At 40.3% G+C, this 18,397-nt stretch overlaps 1 protein-coding gene across 1 annotated transcript in view; it reads left to right on the top strand.

Moving 5' to 3' along the window:
- The window catches only part of LOC136876099 (haloacid dehalogenase-like hydrolase domain-containing protein 2), a 38,230-nt gene extending 25,506 nt beyond the window's left edge, over positions 1 to 12,724 (top strand). Inside the window, exons 3-4 of the mRNA XM_067149761.2 lie at positions 3,250 to 3,460; positions 12,464 to 12,724. Of these exons, the coding sequence (XP_067005862.2) occupies positions 3,250 to 3,460; positions 12,464 to 12,637 (385 nt within the window). The 3' untranslated portion in view covers positions 12,638 to 12,724. The remainder of the gene's footprint in view (positions 1 to 3,249; positions 3,461 to 12,463) is intronic.
- The last annotated feature ends 5,673 nt before the right edge of the window (positions 12,725 to 18,397 follow it).

Genomic DNA, 18,397 nt, shown 5'->3' on the forward strand with positions numbered 1-18,397 from the left:
TTTTAATTTATTTATATGCAAAAGGCATATAGGGCGTCATTTTTTAATGAGCGCACAATTGTAGAAAATTTGGAGTTGCGAACTTTCCCGACGTGTTCAAACAGAAATTCTTTTTTTCTCCTTTATTGACTACCTCTCCTCCTTGGGGAATGTGCCATAAACGTGAATAGTCGTTTCGCTGTAGGATTCGTTTCCACCTGACAGGTGAAGGTTTCTCCTGGCGTCTGTACACAAACAACATATTCTTGGCGCAGATAGAAAAAAGTCTGACAATGAAATCCCTATTTTTTACCTTTTCAATGCCTTTTGCATATAAATAAATAATAAATAAATAAACAAATAAATAAAATGAATTATTCACCTCTTTGCTTAATTGGAAAATTAATAATATGAAAGTTGACAGAAAACCAGTCTCCACACGGGGAGTCGAACCCACTACCATCCAATTACTAGTCCGAGCTCTTACCACTACGCCAGCTACTGCTCGGCGTGCGCACTAACGTAAGTGGCTTATACGGTGTGAGAGCGCGTCAATATTTTCATTCTTATTTTTATTTTCTATACGCTTGGCCATCTGGAGTTCCTACTTTGGGTACTTTCATTTCTAGCCAAGCCCTGTATGTTCTATAAATTTGAGCGAAATAGGTGGTGACGAGTAGGGAATGCTTCCTTGTCAGAGGCAATATGTTGAACTGCCTGTAATTGATCGACACAATCGCAGTTCGGCGTGTATCGCCATCATTTGGTGAGTGTGGCACCACACTTGCCTTGATCTGTCCTTATTCGACTGAGTATTCTCCATTGACGTGTGTGAAGGTGGAACTCTGCTGGCTGAATACCTGAGTTTTGAACGTATTTTTTGGTGTAGCAGAGAAGAATATTTTTCTCACTGACGTTCCCAGGCATCTGACATGTTGAAGGAGCCGTCGAGTAAGTTGTCTGCTATGCCTATATTTCAGTCGCTTAAGCCTACTTGTACTTTTTAATGTATCTGCGTGGACAGTAGGGGTTACTTGAAATTTTCCTCCATATCTAAAAAAAGCGGTCCTGATATCCTTAGTGATGGTGAGAGTATGTTGCTTAAGACAGATGGGGCCGATGACCTAGATGTTAGACCCATTTAAACAACAAGCATCATCAGCTTAAGACAGGTAACCAGTATATGTTGGTTGGACGAATACAACCAATAATGAGGTGCATTCTCCGATTTAATTGGGTACCTATTATATTGGTATGAGGACTGTCTTCCTAGATTGAGGAGTGGTATCCGAAAGCAATATAACAAAGAGCAGTGGATCGAAGTCCGGAAGCATTAGCTTCCCAGGTACCTGTTAGTTTATGGGGTATGTTATTCTGTATTTTAATCTTAGCAGCAATGTTTAAAGCGTGGATATTCAGTGATCGATCCAAGATTACTCCTAGGTGTTTTGGTGTGCTGCGACGTTGAAGGTTCCGTTCTGTGAATATGACGGCTGACTTAACATCTGCATATCTATTGCGGAGTTGGCACTTAGATACAACTGTTGTGACGGTTAATTCGGGGAAAGATTCATTGGAAGTAACTATCGAGCGTCTTCAGAACATTTATTTCTGCTTCAGATAATACTTGATCTTGACATACCATAAATGCATTTCCTGGACTTGGTTCCTGGTAAGTCATGTATGTAGAAATTGAAGAGAATAGGATCTAACACTGACCCTTGCGGAAGTCCATCGTTTAGCTTATGTACTTTGATCTTTGAATCCTCAGCGAATACTTGGAAGTATCTATTCCTAAGCATGTTATTGATAAGATAAATGACCGTCAAACAGAGAGTGATGCTGATATGTATTTGCGAAAACCTTCACACCTGATTGTGTCACAAGTAGCTGAGAGGAAAAAAAGAAAAAAATGAGGGAGGTCATATTTATGAGTTTCTTCTGGAGACCATTTTCTATATGAAGGTGGTGATTATTGATTTAAGGAGAAGTACAACTAGGCAACCATCCTCTATTAACACTAATCAGAGAGAAAAACTGAAGGGTCCGACACTTCGAAAAAGTAAGTATGGTCCGAAGAAAGGCAATGACCACGAAGTGCATGAAAATGAAAGACTCCCTAGGCCTCGGAACCTAATACCATGGGGGTCGGAAGAGAAGTGTTGACCAAGGGAGGTCAGATATGATAGATGAATGTGAGTAGCCTGGCACAAATAAGTGGAAGCAATGCCAGGGCTCAGCTAAGGGACCCGCGGTTGCCAATCTGCGTCTACAAGTTAAGATCTCTTGCAGTCCCTTTTAGTCGCTTCTTACGACAGGAAGAGGATATCGTGGATGTTATCATACCGCTCCCACCTGCAGGTGTATTTTCTATATGGGCCATGAGCGCCAACAACTTGTTCATCACATAATCTCCAAGTTCCGAAGCCAGCCTATTCTGATGGGACGAGCTTATTGTTGGCATCAGAAATTCTGTTATAGATTAGCCTTTCTTGCAGTTGCAGTGTGACGCTTAGGAGGGTTATAGGACGGTAATTTTCGGCTTTTGACAAATCTTTGTTAGGCTTGGGGATCGCTATTATTTTGGTTTTCTTAAAAAGTGGTGGTAGGTGGCGTATCTCCAAAATATCCGAGGGGAAGGTGTTAAGTCATCTAATGGCAAGTGAAATCGAGTTAAGGTCTAGCAAGACTAATCTAGAGAGTTCGCAGTTGCGATCAACGGCAGTTTGTAAGAAAGAAGTGATCTCTCGGACCCGCTCATTTGCAGACTGGTCTTGGTGCACAGGAGTAAAAGCTGGATGGATTCAAGGTATTTTGCTCCTAAGTTGGAAGTAACAGACATGAAATTACCGATAAAGACTGCTGATACAAACAAACAGACGAGAACAATGGCAGGAGGATACTTGAAATGAGGATAAAGGCTGTTTCGGTGGTGGAGTCATGTGAGACGTACGGAGAAGGAGAGGTTACCTAGGATAATAATGGGATCGGCTGTGGAGGGTAAGAGAAGCAGAGGGATACGAAGATGACGATGGAGAGACTCAGGTTTTACTGATCTCAGAACAAGATGTGCATAAATAAGTAAGGCCTCGGAGGTAGTTGGAAATGGAGGATTGTGGAGGAACATAGTTAATTCACAGAGGCTTGAAAGTTACAGCAATTTATATTGAAGGTAGATGTGTGTGTGTGCAAGATGCTATCTAGTTCAATAAGCTACAATATGAGCTCCATTGACTATGAAATGATCCTGATTCTGGTGCTTTGTTCCAGGTTGCTACTAAAGGGGGCGCCGCTCATTGCCATCCATGAGAGCAAGTATTACAAGAAGAAGGAGGGCTTAGTCCTAGGTCCTGGTCCTTTTGTCAAGGGCTTGCAGTATGCTGCAGATTGTAAAAGTGAAGTTGTAGGCAAGCCATCACCTACTTTCTTTCAATCAGCTCTGGGTAACATTGACCCAAGACAAGCTGTCATGATAGGAGATGTAAGTATTAACAAATGGCTCATCTCGTAAGCGGATGGATTTAAGTATTTTCCCGATTGCATGGTGGGGACTGCAGGTTGAAATTCAGGTAGGTTGTCACTATTGGTCTTTAAATGTGGGGGACACCTGGATGTGAAAAGTCACTTCTTACCCGTGAGATTTGCCGACGATACTGTTATTTCATCTGAGTATGTAGAAAATCTGAAGAAATGTCTGAGCGGTATGAATACAGTGTTGGAGAAGGAGTGCACGATGAAAATAAGTCCAACACATACTGTAAGTAATGGCGCGCAGTTGAATGAAGTCAGGTGATGCAGGATGTAAGAGATGGGGAATCTGATTCATTTAGAAGAATCAGTTCATTTGAAACGATTCACCAAAATGATTCGTTCATTTGATTCGTTCATTCGATTATCACGAGATTGAGAGCCGAAAGCGAAACCATGGAATTAGAAGAACCAGTCCGTTACGTTCTTTTTAACTGCTTTACAAGTTACAAGAAATGAAATATTCAAGGTAATTGTTAGCATTATTAACAAGAGTAACAACCATTTTAGAGATTATAGTCGAGAGACGCTACACCGCTGTCCGACTAATTTCACATGATCTGTTGTTTGAAAGAATTTTTTAAGTTTATGCAGTTTATTTTAGAAAAAAATTAAGGATAGTTTTACTCTTCTCCAAGTTTAATTATTGTGTGTATAATCACTCACTTCAAAAATTTTGTATTATATGTTTGTAATATTTAAGATAACTAGTTATAACCTACAGCCCTAATATGCTAGACCAGGGGTTTCCAATTAGTAAGGGCTCGAGGGCCACATTGGAAACCTTAGGTATGATCGCGGGCCGCACTTTAACAATAGGCCAATTTTCGTAAAATTCTAGAAATAGAACAGAGGTACCAGTATGAAATAATGTTCACAGATCAACTGAAATAAATGTTTGGTTATTTTAATTGCTTAAAACACTATTGTACATCAGCAAAAAGGAGTGAAATTAAAAATTAACACTTTTATACCCAGGACAATTGAATTCTGAAGAAGAGCACCCAATAATGACAGTTCATTTGAATTACTATTTGACGAATGACAAAACAGACAAAATGCTTTAAGAATAACCGAAATTAATAACGTAGTCAAAACAAAACTTAGAGAAGGACAATTTAGTGGGAGTGGTGTGGTAGATCAGCTGCATTTACCTCCAGCTCTGTTGTTGCTAATCTCAAAAGATGCAGCAAGGAAGAATCTGAAAGTCGACTTCTGTATTGATTTTTAATGAATTTCATAGAGGAAGAAACACTTTCACATATGTACGTGCTCCCAAACATTGAAGTCATTTTTAGTCCATATTGTCTTAACTTTGGGTATTTTTCGCTGTTTAGCAGTTTAAAAAATGTGATCCCTTTCCTTGTCTTGTCTATAGGAACGTATCAGTTTGTAGAGCGCACAGCTCAAGTTGTAGTTGTCATTCTTGTTCCTCGATTGCAGCACCAAGAGGATTCACGTAAAGTTGTATACTGCTTTTCAAAATTTCAGTTTCCTTGAATCGTGTGTTGAATTCTTCAATGATCTCTTGAATGTGTGAACTGAACTCTGAAAAATGTATGGTTTCTTGGTCCTTCTCCGCCACTAATTGTAGACATCAGGGGAAATGAGTAAATTCATTGTTTTCTAAAGAACATTTGAAAATTTTCAATTTGTTTCGAAATCCATTAACAGTTCCCACCATATCTGACACCTCGTGGTTTCTTCCTTGAAGATTTAGGTTGAAGGTGTTAAGGTGATTTGTCATGTCTGTTAGGAAAGCTAACTGCTTTAAAAACTCTGAGCTTTGAATTTTCTCTTCTAGTTCTGAGCTATCTGACGAGACAAACTTATTAAGAAATTCGGGGATTTCCTTTCGAATTGCAAAAAAACAAAAACAAAACAAAACAAAAAAAAACAAACGTTCAAGGCACTTCTCTGCCCTCAGCCACCTTACATGAAGCCTCCATATTCTGCGTCAATTTCCAGCAGAAACTGTTTGAATTTTCTATGCAAAAGGGCTCGATTTCCACATCTTAATATATTAATAATTGTAACCACAAGTTCAAAAACTTCCGTTTTCTTAATTGATTTCCCACAAAACACTCGCTGGTGAATGAGACAGTGGATCATTTGACATGTTACGCCATTTTCTTTTAGCAATCCCGTCAGATATACATGCAAGTGAAAATGATATCCATACGAAAATATATGCTCTCGCAAGAATGAGGGTTTTACAGTTTTAAAAATAATGAAATAATCTATTCAGAACAAGTGAATACTTAAAAACAGGAAATAATATTAAATAATGAATTACTTCTGACTTGAGATAATTTCTTGAACGAGCTATGAAATATTTTTGGTACATTTTCTTCAAATTTCTTAAAAATAGATATAATTTTTCTAAAGCTTTCGAGGGCCGCACAATATGGCTTCGCGGGCCGCCTTTTGGAAACCCCTGTGCTAGACAAAGTAGGGCTTTTTTCATGGATAATAAATAAATAAATAAATAGATAAATAAATAAATAAATAAATAAATAAATAAATAAATAAATAAATAAATAAATAAATAAATAAATAAATAATAAGTAGATTAGGAACTGCTCATGCTTAACTGTGATTTTGTGAATAACGTACATTCTTCAAAGTTGCCATTCGAAACTATACGGTAATCGAACTTGAAATTGATAGTGGATACGGTATATACATTTTTTGTGGCAATTCGAAAGTGAATATTGTCAACAGCTCATAATCAGTTGATTACTTTTAGTTCATTTGTTTAGTGAAGACATTAAAAAAATATATTTGAAGCCAAATGTAAATGTGACCACGTGACAGTGAAATAAACAACCGTTACAAAGCAAAGCAACTGCTACGTTACGGTTTTTCGAACTTCGATTGTTCTTAACGACATTCCTTACGATTTTCATGAAGCTCACAAGCTACTCCCTGGATAACAACCTGAGGCAGGTCACTCACTCTCTGTAGTAGGCAGTGAAATAATAGGAAACAAATTTACGCCCATTTATAAGAATATGGATGTAATATCATCCTCAAATGAATCATAGCCAATTTTGGCATAGACAGTAAATACTCGAACACTTTAAAAAGCAAAAATAATGCATTATCGCCCAGGTCATTGCATTATCGAATTAAAGCATCTGACTGCCGTATTAAAAATATACATTTTGCTTTTCTATTGTATGTATTTCGGAAAGCATTTCGTCAATGAACAGGATCACTTTCGGGAACGTTAACCTTCAAGAATGACGAATAGAATACCTAGTGAGATCATTCACGGAGTTCAAGCGCGCTCCCACAGAGCGGCGCTAGTGGAGCCTAACTCCAACGCTGCACGGCCAGCTGTTTTACACTGATACGCACAAAAAACAAAACAAAACAAAAAACACCCAATTCTTTAGACTTACGAATAATACTGCAAGAGAGTTGTAAATACTATTCTTAGTTCCCACGAAGAAATACCTTTGGATATTAATAAGAGAACACACGAGATAAAATGGAACGTTACAAAAAGCGAGAGCAATATTGTGATTTACATACTTAAATAAAATATATTTTTAAACAGAACACATAAAAGATTAAACCTACATTAGATTGCAAATAACACTGACAGATTCCTCAATTAAAGTAAAGACTTAAATTTCGACCAAAACTAGTTTGAGGCCACTTTTGATAGTTTACGAGTAGACTTAACATATTGTCGAGCTTGAAGATCTCTGCGGATTTCTCTCGCTCTGAAGAAGAATGGGCACTTTAAATAGTGGTAGACCAGTTTAGGAATAATGTACAAAGTGTGTTCAATACAACACCCAGCTCCTGATGGCACAACTGAAATCGCCCCACATCAACCTAAGCGAGCTTAGTGTTTCGTACATTTTCCTTTCGGTCTGGGAAAGAATGTCACCCACACTTATAGATGGACGCGTTAGAAACCTCGTGCCACTGCCGTATCCGTAATCTTTAATATCCGTAAAAACTGAAAAATGTTACTTCGGTAGTAAAATAACTAACGATGGCAGAAGTAAGGAGGACATAAAATGTAGACTAGCACAAGCAAGGAAGGTCTTTCTTGTGAAAAGAAATTTGCTCACTTTGAACCTTGATATAGGAATCAGAAATGTGTTTGAAGTATTTTGCTCCGAGCGTGCCATCGTATAGATATGAGACATGGACGATACCTAGCTCAGAAAGAAAGAGAATAGAAGCTTTTGAAATGTGGTGTTGCAAAGGAATGCTGAAGGTGACCTGGATAGATCGAATCTCGAACGAAGAGATACTGAATTGAATTGGTGAGAGAAGATCGATTTGTCTAAATTTTACTAGGAAAAGATAGTTTTTGGGAGAAGTGTAGGCGGCAAGAACGGTATGGGTAGACCAAGGTATGAATATGACAAGCAGATTAGAGTAGATTTAGGATGTAGTAGTTATGTAGAAATAAAAAGATTAATACAGGATAGGGTGGCAGGGAGATCCGATGACTAAAACAACAGGATAGAGTATGATTTTCCGAACCCATATATATATAAGGGTTGCCCAAATGAAACAAGATACTTTTGTTAGCTTCTGTAATGGTTTGTTGTTCGGAGGATGTGAACATATAGGAAGTATGTGGGTGTTTGACATGTCTCCCTAAGTATAGTCGCCCAGCGGTCAACTTGTTGACGGATACCCCAATCGAAGAAAGTCCGTGGTTATCTTTATACCGAGCTCGATGGCTGCAGTCGCTTAAGTGCAGCCAGTATCCAGTATTCGGGAGATAGTCGGTTCGAACCCCACTATTGGCAGCCCTGAAGATGGTTTTCCGTGGTTTCCCATTTTCACATCAGGTAAATGCTGGGGCTGTACCTTAATTAAGGCCACGACCGCTTCCTTCCCACTCCTAGCCCCTCCCTCTCCCATCGTCGCCATGAGACCTATCTGTGTCGGTGCGACGTAAAGCAACATGCAAAAAAAGGTTATCTTTATTATTTCACAAGATATCGATTTTTATTATATTGTTACGAATAAAATAGCGTCTGTTTATCACAATGACACAATAAACACACACACACACACACAGAGGGAGAGAGAGAGAGAGAATTGAATTGAATTGAATTGAATTGAATTGAATTTATTGATCATGATTTACATGCCACTGAGACTGAAAAGTCCCTTTATGCAGCGTCTTCTTATAATACAATGCAGATTTATGAAAACAGTAACTACATTTTTGAGAGAGAGAGAGAGAGAGAGAGAGAGAGAGAGAGAGAGAGAGAGAGAGAGAGAGAGAGAGAGATCTATTCAACCTTGAATGGCCACACTCACTAATTGGTGTCTATTTACAAGTTTTTATTCTCTACACACACCGGGGTGTCCCAACTGGTTGGAATTACCTGGTGACGTCTAATCCTTACTTTCACTTCCCCAAGTCCAGTCATCTCATACAGCAGCTGTGTGTAGACCGCTGGATTTCAACATAGGGCTACAGGCTACACCACACACGATGACTACTCCTTGGTTCGATTCCAGAGACAGTCCAGGAATTCGCACGGTCAACGGTATTCAACAGCAGGACGATACTCACAACAGCGAACATTAACACAGACCCATTTACCCTCACACTCACGATAGCGGCCTCCCTCGCTGACTCACGGCGATCCTCAGTCCACAGAAATACACAAACACACAGTACAGTCTTCCGTTCCGTACGTCGTCTCCAGCCCACCTACTCACTGGACTCTCCGACACCACAACAACTTGCTCACAGCGGCCTTGTATTCATACTTCGATGATGGGCCACGATAACATTCATCCTGTCATATGTTCCAGAAATCGCGTGAGGAACCTAGTCGAAGGGAACAGTAGAGAAAGGGCCGCGGATGTCCTCGGGCGGGCTGGGAGGTTCCCCGAGCTGGCTTACTCGTCTCTTTCAGGTAATACCGAAGTGGCTGTGACAAGGCTGATGTTCGCTTGAGCTCGTAACAATATTACACATTTTTTTTACAAGTTGCTTTACGTCTCATGCTTGATTTACTTAAGATGATTGATTGAATTATTGAATGATGTTATGAACATATTATTTATTCTCTTATCTTTGCTACTTGTACGCGTAAAATATGTTGCATCTCTGTAATGTATATAACTCACTTCCTGTTTTCTTTTCCTTTAGGAAATCAATCTACTAAAGATGATCTGGAAATATCTATGTTATTTTCATTCTGCTACTTGTATATTTAGAAAAGGTTTGCACCTCTAAGGTCACGGCTCTGGTGCCCTTTATGAAAAAAAGTAAAAAGAAAAAATACAACCTGTGACAATAAGGTTCGGTGAATAGTCCTGTACTATCAACATAGATCAACAATGCACGACAGTGACCTTACTGTCTTTCGAAATAGTCCCCTCCCATAACTATGCACTGCTGAGCTACTGAGATCGGCGATACATGTCCTGGAAACTTTGCAAGAAGGCTTCCTTTGGGATGGTGTTCAAAAGTCTCGTCCCGTTTCGTTGGATGTCAGAAATATCGTCAAATCTCTTTCCTTTCAAAGCGAGTTTGAGTCGTTTTGATGCGTGACTTTTCGGCTCTGACTTTTCTCCGACGAGAGGGTCCCGGAGAACGCCATTCCAGGCTTTGCCGTTTCGTTTCATTGTCGTACCTGAGACATCAGGTTTCATCCTCAGTGACGATACAGTTTAAGAAATTTGGTGTCGCATCCGCCGTTTCGACAAAATCCTGTGACGCCTCTAAACGTGCCTACTTCTGATCGTCAGTCAAGTGATGTGGCACAAGACGAGAACTCGTTTTCTTCTTCCCTAACTTCTGGGTAACGATTTGTCGCACGGATTCACTGTTAATCTGCAGTTCCTCCGCTATCATGCGCACAGTTAATCGCCGATCGTTCGTGATTAATGTTCTCAATGTTTTCGTCACTGACGGCGGTCGCCGGTCTTCTGCTACAGGGGTTGTCAGAAATACATTCCCGGCCTCCTCGAAAACGGGCGAACCACTCGAATACGCACTTCAAGGACAGTACTTGATCTTCATAAACATGTACCAGCATCGTATGTGTTTCTTTTTGGTGTCTTGCCAAGCTTAAAACAAAAATGTACATTGATCTTTTGGTCGTTCATGTTCCTGTTCGCAGTTCAGAACCAACGCACTAAACACGCACTGTGTCAAACAGGTCTTACGCGGCACACACACGATGCTCAACTGAACAACGTTGGAATCAGGTGGTCAAAACCTGCTGCCAGGCACGTGCAGCGTTGTGTGTCGCCAGTGTTGCCGGATCGACCGTTCTGATTTCATTTACCGAACTTTATTGTCACAGGTTGTATTTCGAACTTGTGAAATCCTCTTGTATAAATATACAGGATGTATCAGAACTATACCGATACAAGAATCAGGGATGCTCTTCGAGTTATGTTAAGAACGGTGGTACAATCGGATTGGCGGAGAACATTTCTCTTTTCGAGAAAATGAGATTACTTTGTTACTTACAGGCTTGCAATTCAAATTGACGAACTCGCCGTATTTGTTATGCCCGAGATCTAGCCGTTGCCGTGCTTCAGAAGAGACAAGGGGAGAGAGGGGAAATAGGGTGTATGATGGAGACAGATATAATTTCCCGCGGGTGTGCACAAATTTCCTCGTTCGACTCTCACAGGATTGTTCTTGTCCCTTACAGGCGATATCCACAGTTCGTTTATTACAGCGCCGTAACTGCACACACGCTGCAAGAACACACTGTAATTAAGACACACTTGTCAGTCAAGAAATGCACCAAATCGTTTCTCCTCTCGTCTGTTGGTCGCAGTAACGTTCTTTATTATTTACCATGCTCGAAGATGCAACGCGGGTTGGTAGATGCAGAGTGAGTCTCCGCCCATAGATAGCCACGGCTCTACCATGGCTCTACGCCTCTGTATTCGGGAGACGGGACAGGGCTGGACCTCACGGCTGGCCCCAATCGTCGGCTGTCCTGAGAATAGTTTTCCGTGGTTTCCCATTCTCCTGCACTAAGGCGAATGCCGGGACAGTTCCTAGTATACGCCGCGGCTGCCAACCCTCTCACCTTCTCCGAACATTTCCTTCACCGAACAGATCTCCCGGTCTGAGAGACAGTGTCACCGTCTAAGAGACCCGCCTCCCTCTTCAGGGGAGGAATGAAAACATTTGTTGTAGTAGTAGTAGTAGTAGTAGTAGTAGTAGTAGATGCAACGCTGCCGCCCTACGATTGTGTATTCCTTCACTTATAACATTACAAATGGAATGAAACACTGAACGAAGGTAAAACATATACGCCCAATGGTAGATATTCAATATGCCCCTTCCTATTTCGATGCACAGTTCACAACGGTTACGTGTCTGTAGATTTATATGCAAACAAGGAACTCCTGCGGGACTATATTTCGGCACCTCGGCGTCTCCGAAAACCGTAACAATAGTGAGTGGCACGTAAAGCAAGTAACATTATTATCACAACGGTTAAATAATAACTTTGTTCAGGATGTGTGGTGTGTCGCGAAGGACCTGGAAGGTTTCCTGTATTCTTGGTACTAGTTCATCTTCTCTTTTTACGGGGTTCGCATAGTAGTCAATTTGTGCAGAACAAACTGTACACTGCCTACTGGGACTGGGAAGCGCCTATGCGGAACAAAGTGCATTCGCACCGAACATTACCTCTGTCTCCCACTTCCCACTTCCCCTCCCTTCCCTCCTCCGACGCACAGCAACAGGCAGCGGCTGGCTCTCTGCAATAGCAGATACGGCAGGTTTGAACTGCGCGCCCGGAATGTTATTTTCTAGAAAAGAAAAAAACTTTCTTCGCCAATCCGATTGCACCATCGTTCTTAAGTTAACACGAAGAGCATCCCTGACTTTTTGTCGGTATAATTCTGATACACCTTGTATAGACACCTACCTAACAGTTTGTAGCTCTTGTCTTCTTAGACACTTTGTTTTTATGTGTTTCAGGACGTGAGAATTGATATCGGTGGTGCTCAGGAGCTGGGCATGCAAGGAATTCTTGTTCAGACTGGCAAATACCGCCCTGGTGATGAGAACAAAATTTCCCCTCCACCATGTGAGGTGTGTCCGAATTTCACTCACGCAGTTGAGAAGCTACTACAAGTAATCAAGTCTAGCTGAAGAATTCTACGTATTTTCTTATACAGTACTATTGTGAGAGTGCATCATCATGCCAAGTAAATTTTAATTAATGCGAAACTAAAAAAATGGCTACATTTTCTCACAGACTCCACCAGTGGTAAAGTGGCACATGTCACATGGATGATGATTTAAAGATTTCTGTATCATCACACTGGCTGAATCATCACCTGTTATAATTACGATAGACAACCCTGTAGCTCGTACCCATTCCCTAGAAATAAACTGAGCAAAATATCTTGTTTATGATCTTCGAACATCCGTAGAGGAAACCAGCCCCGTGTCTCGTGTGTCGCTAATTACTATTCTATGAGCCAGCATTTCTCATTGGCTAATATGATTTGAAATAAAGACTTCAAAATTTAGGAATTTTCAGTCTACTTAAATGTCATTGAGATGTGATAACACTACAGGAAGACTTGTACTGGAAAACATACATGAGTATCTCAATCTACAGTAGAGGTCTGTCAGACTATTCATTGATCACATCACTGCTTCCTACAATGATATAAGTCCTAATCTAATCTATCTGTATATCTATATACAGTATATAAAATAAGAGTTTTGTCCGTACATTTCTCAGAATTTGAAAAGAATGGTATTTCTATATCGGTCATGTCCGCTGTAACAAAGAAATGCACTTTTTACTTTTCCGTAATTTCTGTCTGTCTTTATGTACGTATGTATGTATGTATGCATGTATGTATGTATGTATGTATGTATGTATGTATGTATGTATGTACATGCATCACGAGAAAACGGCTGAAGAGAATTTAATGAAACTCGGTATGCAAAGTCGGGGTATAAACCACTACAATCTAGGCTATAAATAATTTTATTAACGCTGAGTGAAATGGTAGTTTAGGGGAATGCCTAAAATTTAATTCTCAAATATTTACATATTAGTGGTCCTATCGATAAATAATATATAACTAAAGTTATATAGAATTAAATTTCCGACCATTTATGTTTTATACATTTTTACCGTACCGGCTATAACACAGATATTCATGAATTTGTATTTTTGTTGCTAAGTCCATATCAACGCCGAGCCACGAGAAAATGGGTTAACAGAATTTAATGAAAATCGGTATAGGCCTATGCATTCCTCTGTAAATTACTGTAAAGGCAGTGAGTAAGATTATAATAAATTGCAAGCCTCTTAGCGCTATCCTAGAAACAAAGTAGGGAGGGCAGAATACGTTGTTTCCGATGTAAGGTAGGCATTGGGGAAGTTTTGAGGATAATGGCAGGCCACATTTTCTACTGCCAATCACAATTGAGTTCTGGAGTTTCTACTATGACGGCAGGCTCATCTGGCAACTGCCATTCACAAAAGAGTTGGAGAATTTTCATTATAAGACAGGACAATTTTCCTAATGTAAGTCACAATCAAGATCGAAAGATTGAATTAAAATCGAGAATTGCAACGCAGTCTAACGTATCAACAATCGTGTCAACAATAGAACGGCGATTGTGCTATCTGTTTTGTAATACGACTTACCGTTTAGCCACCAATTATCCCGAAAAGAATGTCTGCACCATCAATACATGCATCCATATTTCAATATTACCGGGGCCAAATGTTATACATTTGACTATGAATTTTTCCTCAAAGAAAAGTGTGTCTAGCTATCGGGATTAGCACTCGCATACATGCTGAGAAATTAAGGAAGAAAGTGATACATTAAGGAAGTTGAAATTCATATAAAATAGGATTATAACTGATGACATCCGGATATGACAAATATTTGAATATCAAGTGAATGTATTGGAAAATCAAATGTCATTCAATAAATTGTAATAGTATGAGTTACGGATATAAGAAAGCGGTAACAGAGGACGAACTTAGGCGCAGGGATTCTTAGGTAAACAGATAACAAGATGACTTAGGGTGTTATCACTTAAACTATTCGAGGACGGTTATAGCCTCCAACGATATTCCGCCAATGTCCCGCAGAATAGCCGATTGACGTCTCTCTTGCTTTCTACCCAAGGAACAATCACGAGTTTGCTGGAATGATGACGAAAATGGCAAGCAGTCAGAGACGTAGCCATGGTAACCTGTAGGTTCGTTGTCGGTCTGTTGGTCACTAAATGCAGAGCATGGTACCCCAGAAAATAGTAATTTGCTCCGTCATTTGAAGAGTAGGCTAAATTATGAACATAACAAAAGTTGTTTATAATGAAGAAAAGTTTCACATACACTCCATGAATTTTAAAATCATACGCATATCAAAACCTTCCCCGGGATCAGTATAGTCTAAATATGACGTTTGGTCGAGACCTATTCAGCCGTTTCGCCATGATGATGGAACAGACAGACAGACACGAAAAATAAAAACCACTGATTCGGTCTGATTTGACCTAAAACGGATAAATATCTGAAAAAACTTGCAAAACAAACGAAATTACAGACAGAGGAACCCCTGCAACTTTATTTATATAGATAAGCATGGACATGTCTAGAAGTGCAGACCTTTCTTTCGAGAGTTACTACATTGAAACTGTACGACATATGTACAAACGGACTTCACCACCAGACGTCTCTTTTAGTGCTCTAAATGGATGTTCCTATGACATTTTCTCGTATCTCCTATATGTAGGGTCAGACGGAGTTAGATTCATTGAATGGGGTGAAATTTGGTACAGTTTTCACATGCAACTTTTTTTGATACTCATGTGACAGCCAGAATCATGAAATTTAGCTAACATATGGCCACTGATCGTGTCAATGTGCGCGCCGAATGTTATGATTCTCTTTCCTATAAGTGTGTCAAATGATAACGTATACATGTAAAAACTACAACATTAACTTGAAATCGAGAAATACAGCTCTATTTAACGTATAAGGGATAGAGATACGATAAAAAGTCATAGGAGTAAAATTGTAGATCTCTCCAAATTTAAAGGCGATTGTGCTTTCTGTTTTGTGATACGACTTACCCTTTAGCTACCAATTATCCCGAAACGAAGGTCTGCACCGTCATTAAAATTGCATCCATATTTCAAAATTTTCCAGGGCCAAAGTTATACATTTGTATAGCGTGGCATTTTTTCTCAAAGAAAAGAGTGTCCAGGTTTCGGGATTAGCATTCGCATACATACGGAGTAATTAAGGGAGAAAGTAATACAATTAAGAAAGTTGAAATTAATAGAAAATATGATTATATTGATGACAGCCGGATAGGACAAATGTGTAAATACCAAGTGGATGTATCGGGAAATCAGATATCCCTCAATAAATTATGATGGATGAGTTACGGATATAAGAAAGCGGTAATGGAGGAGAAGCTTAGGCGCAGGGATTCTTAGGTAAACAGATAAGAAGATGACTTAAGGTATTCGAGGACGGTTATAGCCTCCAACGATATTCCGCCAATGTCCCGCAGAATGGCCGATTGACGTCTCTCTTGCTTTCTACCCAAGGAACAACCATTAGTTTACATGAATGATGACGAAAATGGCAATACGTTACTTCCCTGCTGGCAAGCAGTTGCCATAGTAAGCTGTAGATTGGTTGTCGGTCTGTCGGTCACTAAATAGTAATTTTCTCCGTTATTTGAAGAGTAAGCTAAATTATGAACATAACAGAAGTTCTTTATAATGAAGAAACGTTTCACATGCAGTCCACGGATTTTACAGAAAATCAATAGTATAAGGGAGAATGGAGGGAAACTGTTCTGATTTCCCTATAAACCCCCGTCTATTCGAAGATTTTAAAATCATATGCTTAACAAAACCTTCCCCAGGATGTGTATACTGTAAATATGACGTTTGTTCGAGATCTATTCAACCGTTTCGCCGTGATAGTGGAACAAACAGACAAACGGACACGAAAAATAAAAACCACCGATTCGGTCTTGAGATTACCTAAAACGGATAAATATCTGAAGAATTGGCAAAACATATGAAATTACAGACAGCGGACCCCCTACAACTTTACTTATACCTAGGTTGGTATGCATAAAATTGGGGAATTGGGTGCTAAACTTTAGGCTATAAATCATTTTATTTACGCTGACTGAAATGGTAGATTAAAGGAAGGCATAAAATGTAATTCTCAAATATCAAAATTCTAGTGATCCTATCGATAAATGCTATATGAAAAAAGTTAAGTTATATAGAATACAATTTTCGATTATTTCTCTTATACAGTTTTGCCGTACCGGCTATGATTACAGAGATATTCATGTATCTAGACTTCTGTTGCTTGGTCCATATCAACATCGAGCGACGAGAAAGTAGGTAACAGAATTTAATGAAAATCGGCATGTGAAGTTAGGGAGTAAGGCTCTATAGTTTAGGGCTAGGCTATAAAGAATTTTATTGATACTAATAAACACGGTACTTTAGAGTAAAACCACAAATTTAATTCTCAAATATCTATGTTATTAGTTGTCCAACTGATAAATAATACGTAGCAGAAATGATAGAGAATATATTTCCGATCATTTATGTCTTATACATTTTTTTACCATTTGTTTTACGTCGCACCGACAGATATACACTATGTGATCAAAAGTATCCCGACACCCCCCAAAACATACGTTTTTCATCTTAGGTGGATTGTGCTGCCACCTACTGCCAGGTACTCCATAGCAGCGACCTCGGTAGTCATTAGGCATTGTGAGAGAGCAGAATGGAAACTCACGGACTTCGAACGTGGTCAGGTTATTGGGTGTCATGCGTGTCAGAAGTCTGTACGCGAGATTTCCACACTCCTAAACATCCCTAGGTCCACTGTTTCTGATGTGATAGTGAAGTGGAAACGTGAAGGGACACGTAGAGCACGAAAGCGTACAGGCCGACCTCGTCTGTTGACTGACAGAGACCGCCGACAGTTGAAGAAGGTCGTCAAGTGTAATAGGCAGCTATCTATCCAGACCATCACACAAGAATTCCAAACTGCATCAGGATCCACTCCAAGTACTATGACAGTTCGGCGGGAGGTGAGAAAACTTGGATTTCATGGTCGAGCGGCTGTTCATAAGCCACACATCACGCAGGTCAATGCCAAACGACGCCTCGCTTGGTGTAAGGAGCGTAAACATTGGACGATTGAACAGTGGGAAAACGTTGTGTAGAGTGACGAATCACGGTACACAATGTGGCGATCCGATGGCGGGGTGTGGGTATGGCGAATGCCCGGTGAACGTCAACTGCCAGCGTGTGTAGTGCCAACAGTAAAATTCGGAGGCAGTGCTGTTATGGTGTGGTCGTGCTTTTCATGGAGGGGGCCTTCACCTCTTGTTGTTTTGCGTGGCACTATCACAGCACAGGCCTAGAGTGATCTTTTAAGCACCTTCTTGCTTCCCACTGTTGAAGAGCACTTCGGGGATGGCGAGTGCATCTTTCAACACGATCAAGCACCTGTTCATAATGCACGGCCTGTGCCGGAGTGGTTACACGACAATACCATCCCTGTCATGGACTGGCCTGCACAGAGTCCCGACCTGAATCCTATAGAACACCTTTGGGATGTTTTGGAACGCCAACTTCGTGCCAGGCCTCACCGATCGACATCGCTACCTCTCCTCAGTGCAGCGCCCGTTGAAGAATGGGCTGCCATTCCCCAAGCAACCTTCCAGCACCTGATTGAACGTATGCCTGCGAGAGTGGAAGCTGTCATCAAGGCTAAGAGTGGGCCAACACCATGTTGAATTTCAGCATTACCGATGGAGGGCGCCACGAACTTGCACGTCCATGTTCAGCCAGGGGTCCGGATACTTTTGATCACAT

This window comes from Anabrus simplex, chromosome 6 (genome assembly GCF_040414725.1).
Source record: "Anabrus simplex isolate iqAnaSimp1 chromosome 6, ASM4041472v1, whole genome shotgun sequence".
NCBI classification, from domain to species: Eukaryota; Metazoa; Arthropoda; class Insecta; order Orthoptera; family Tettigoniidae; genus Anabrus; species Anabrus simplex.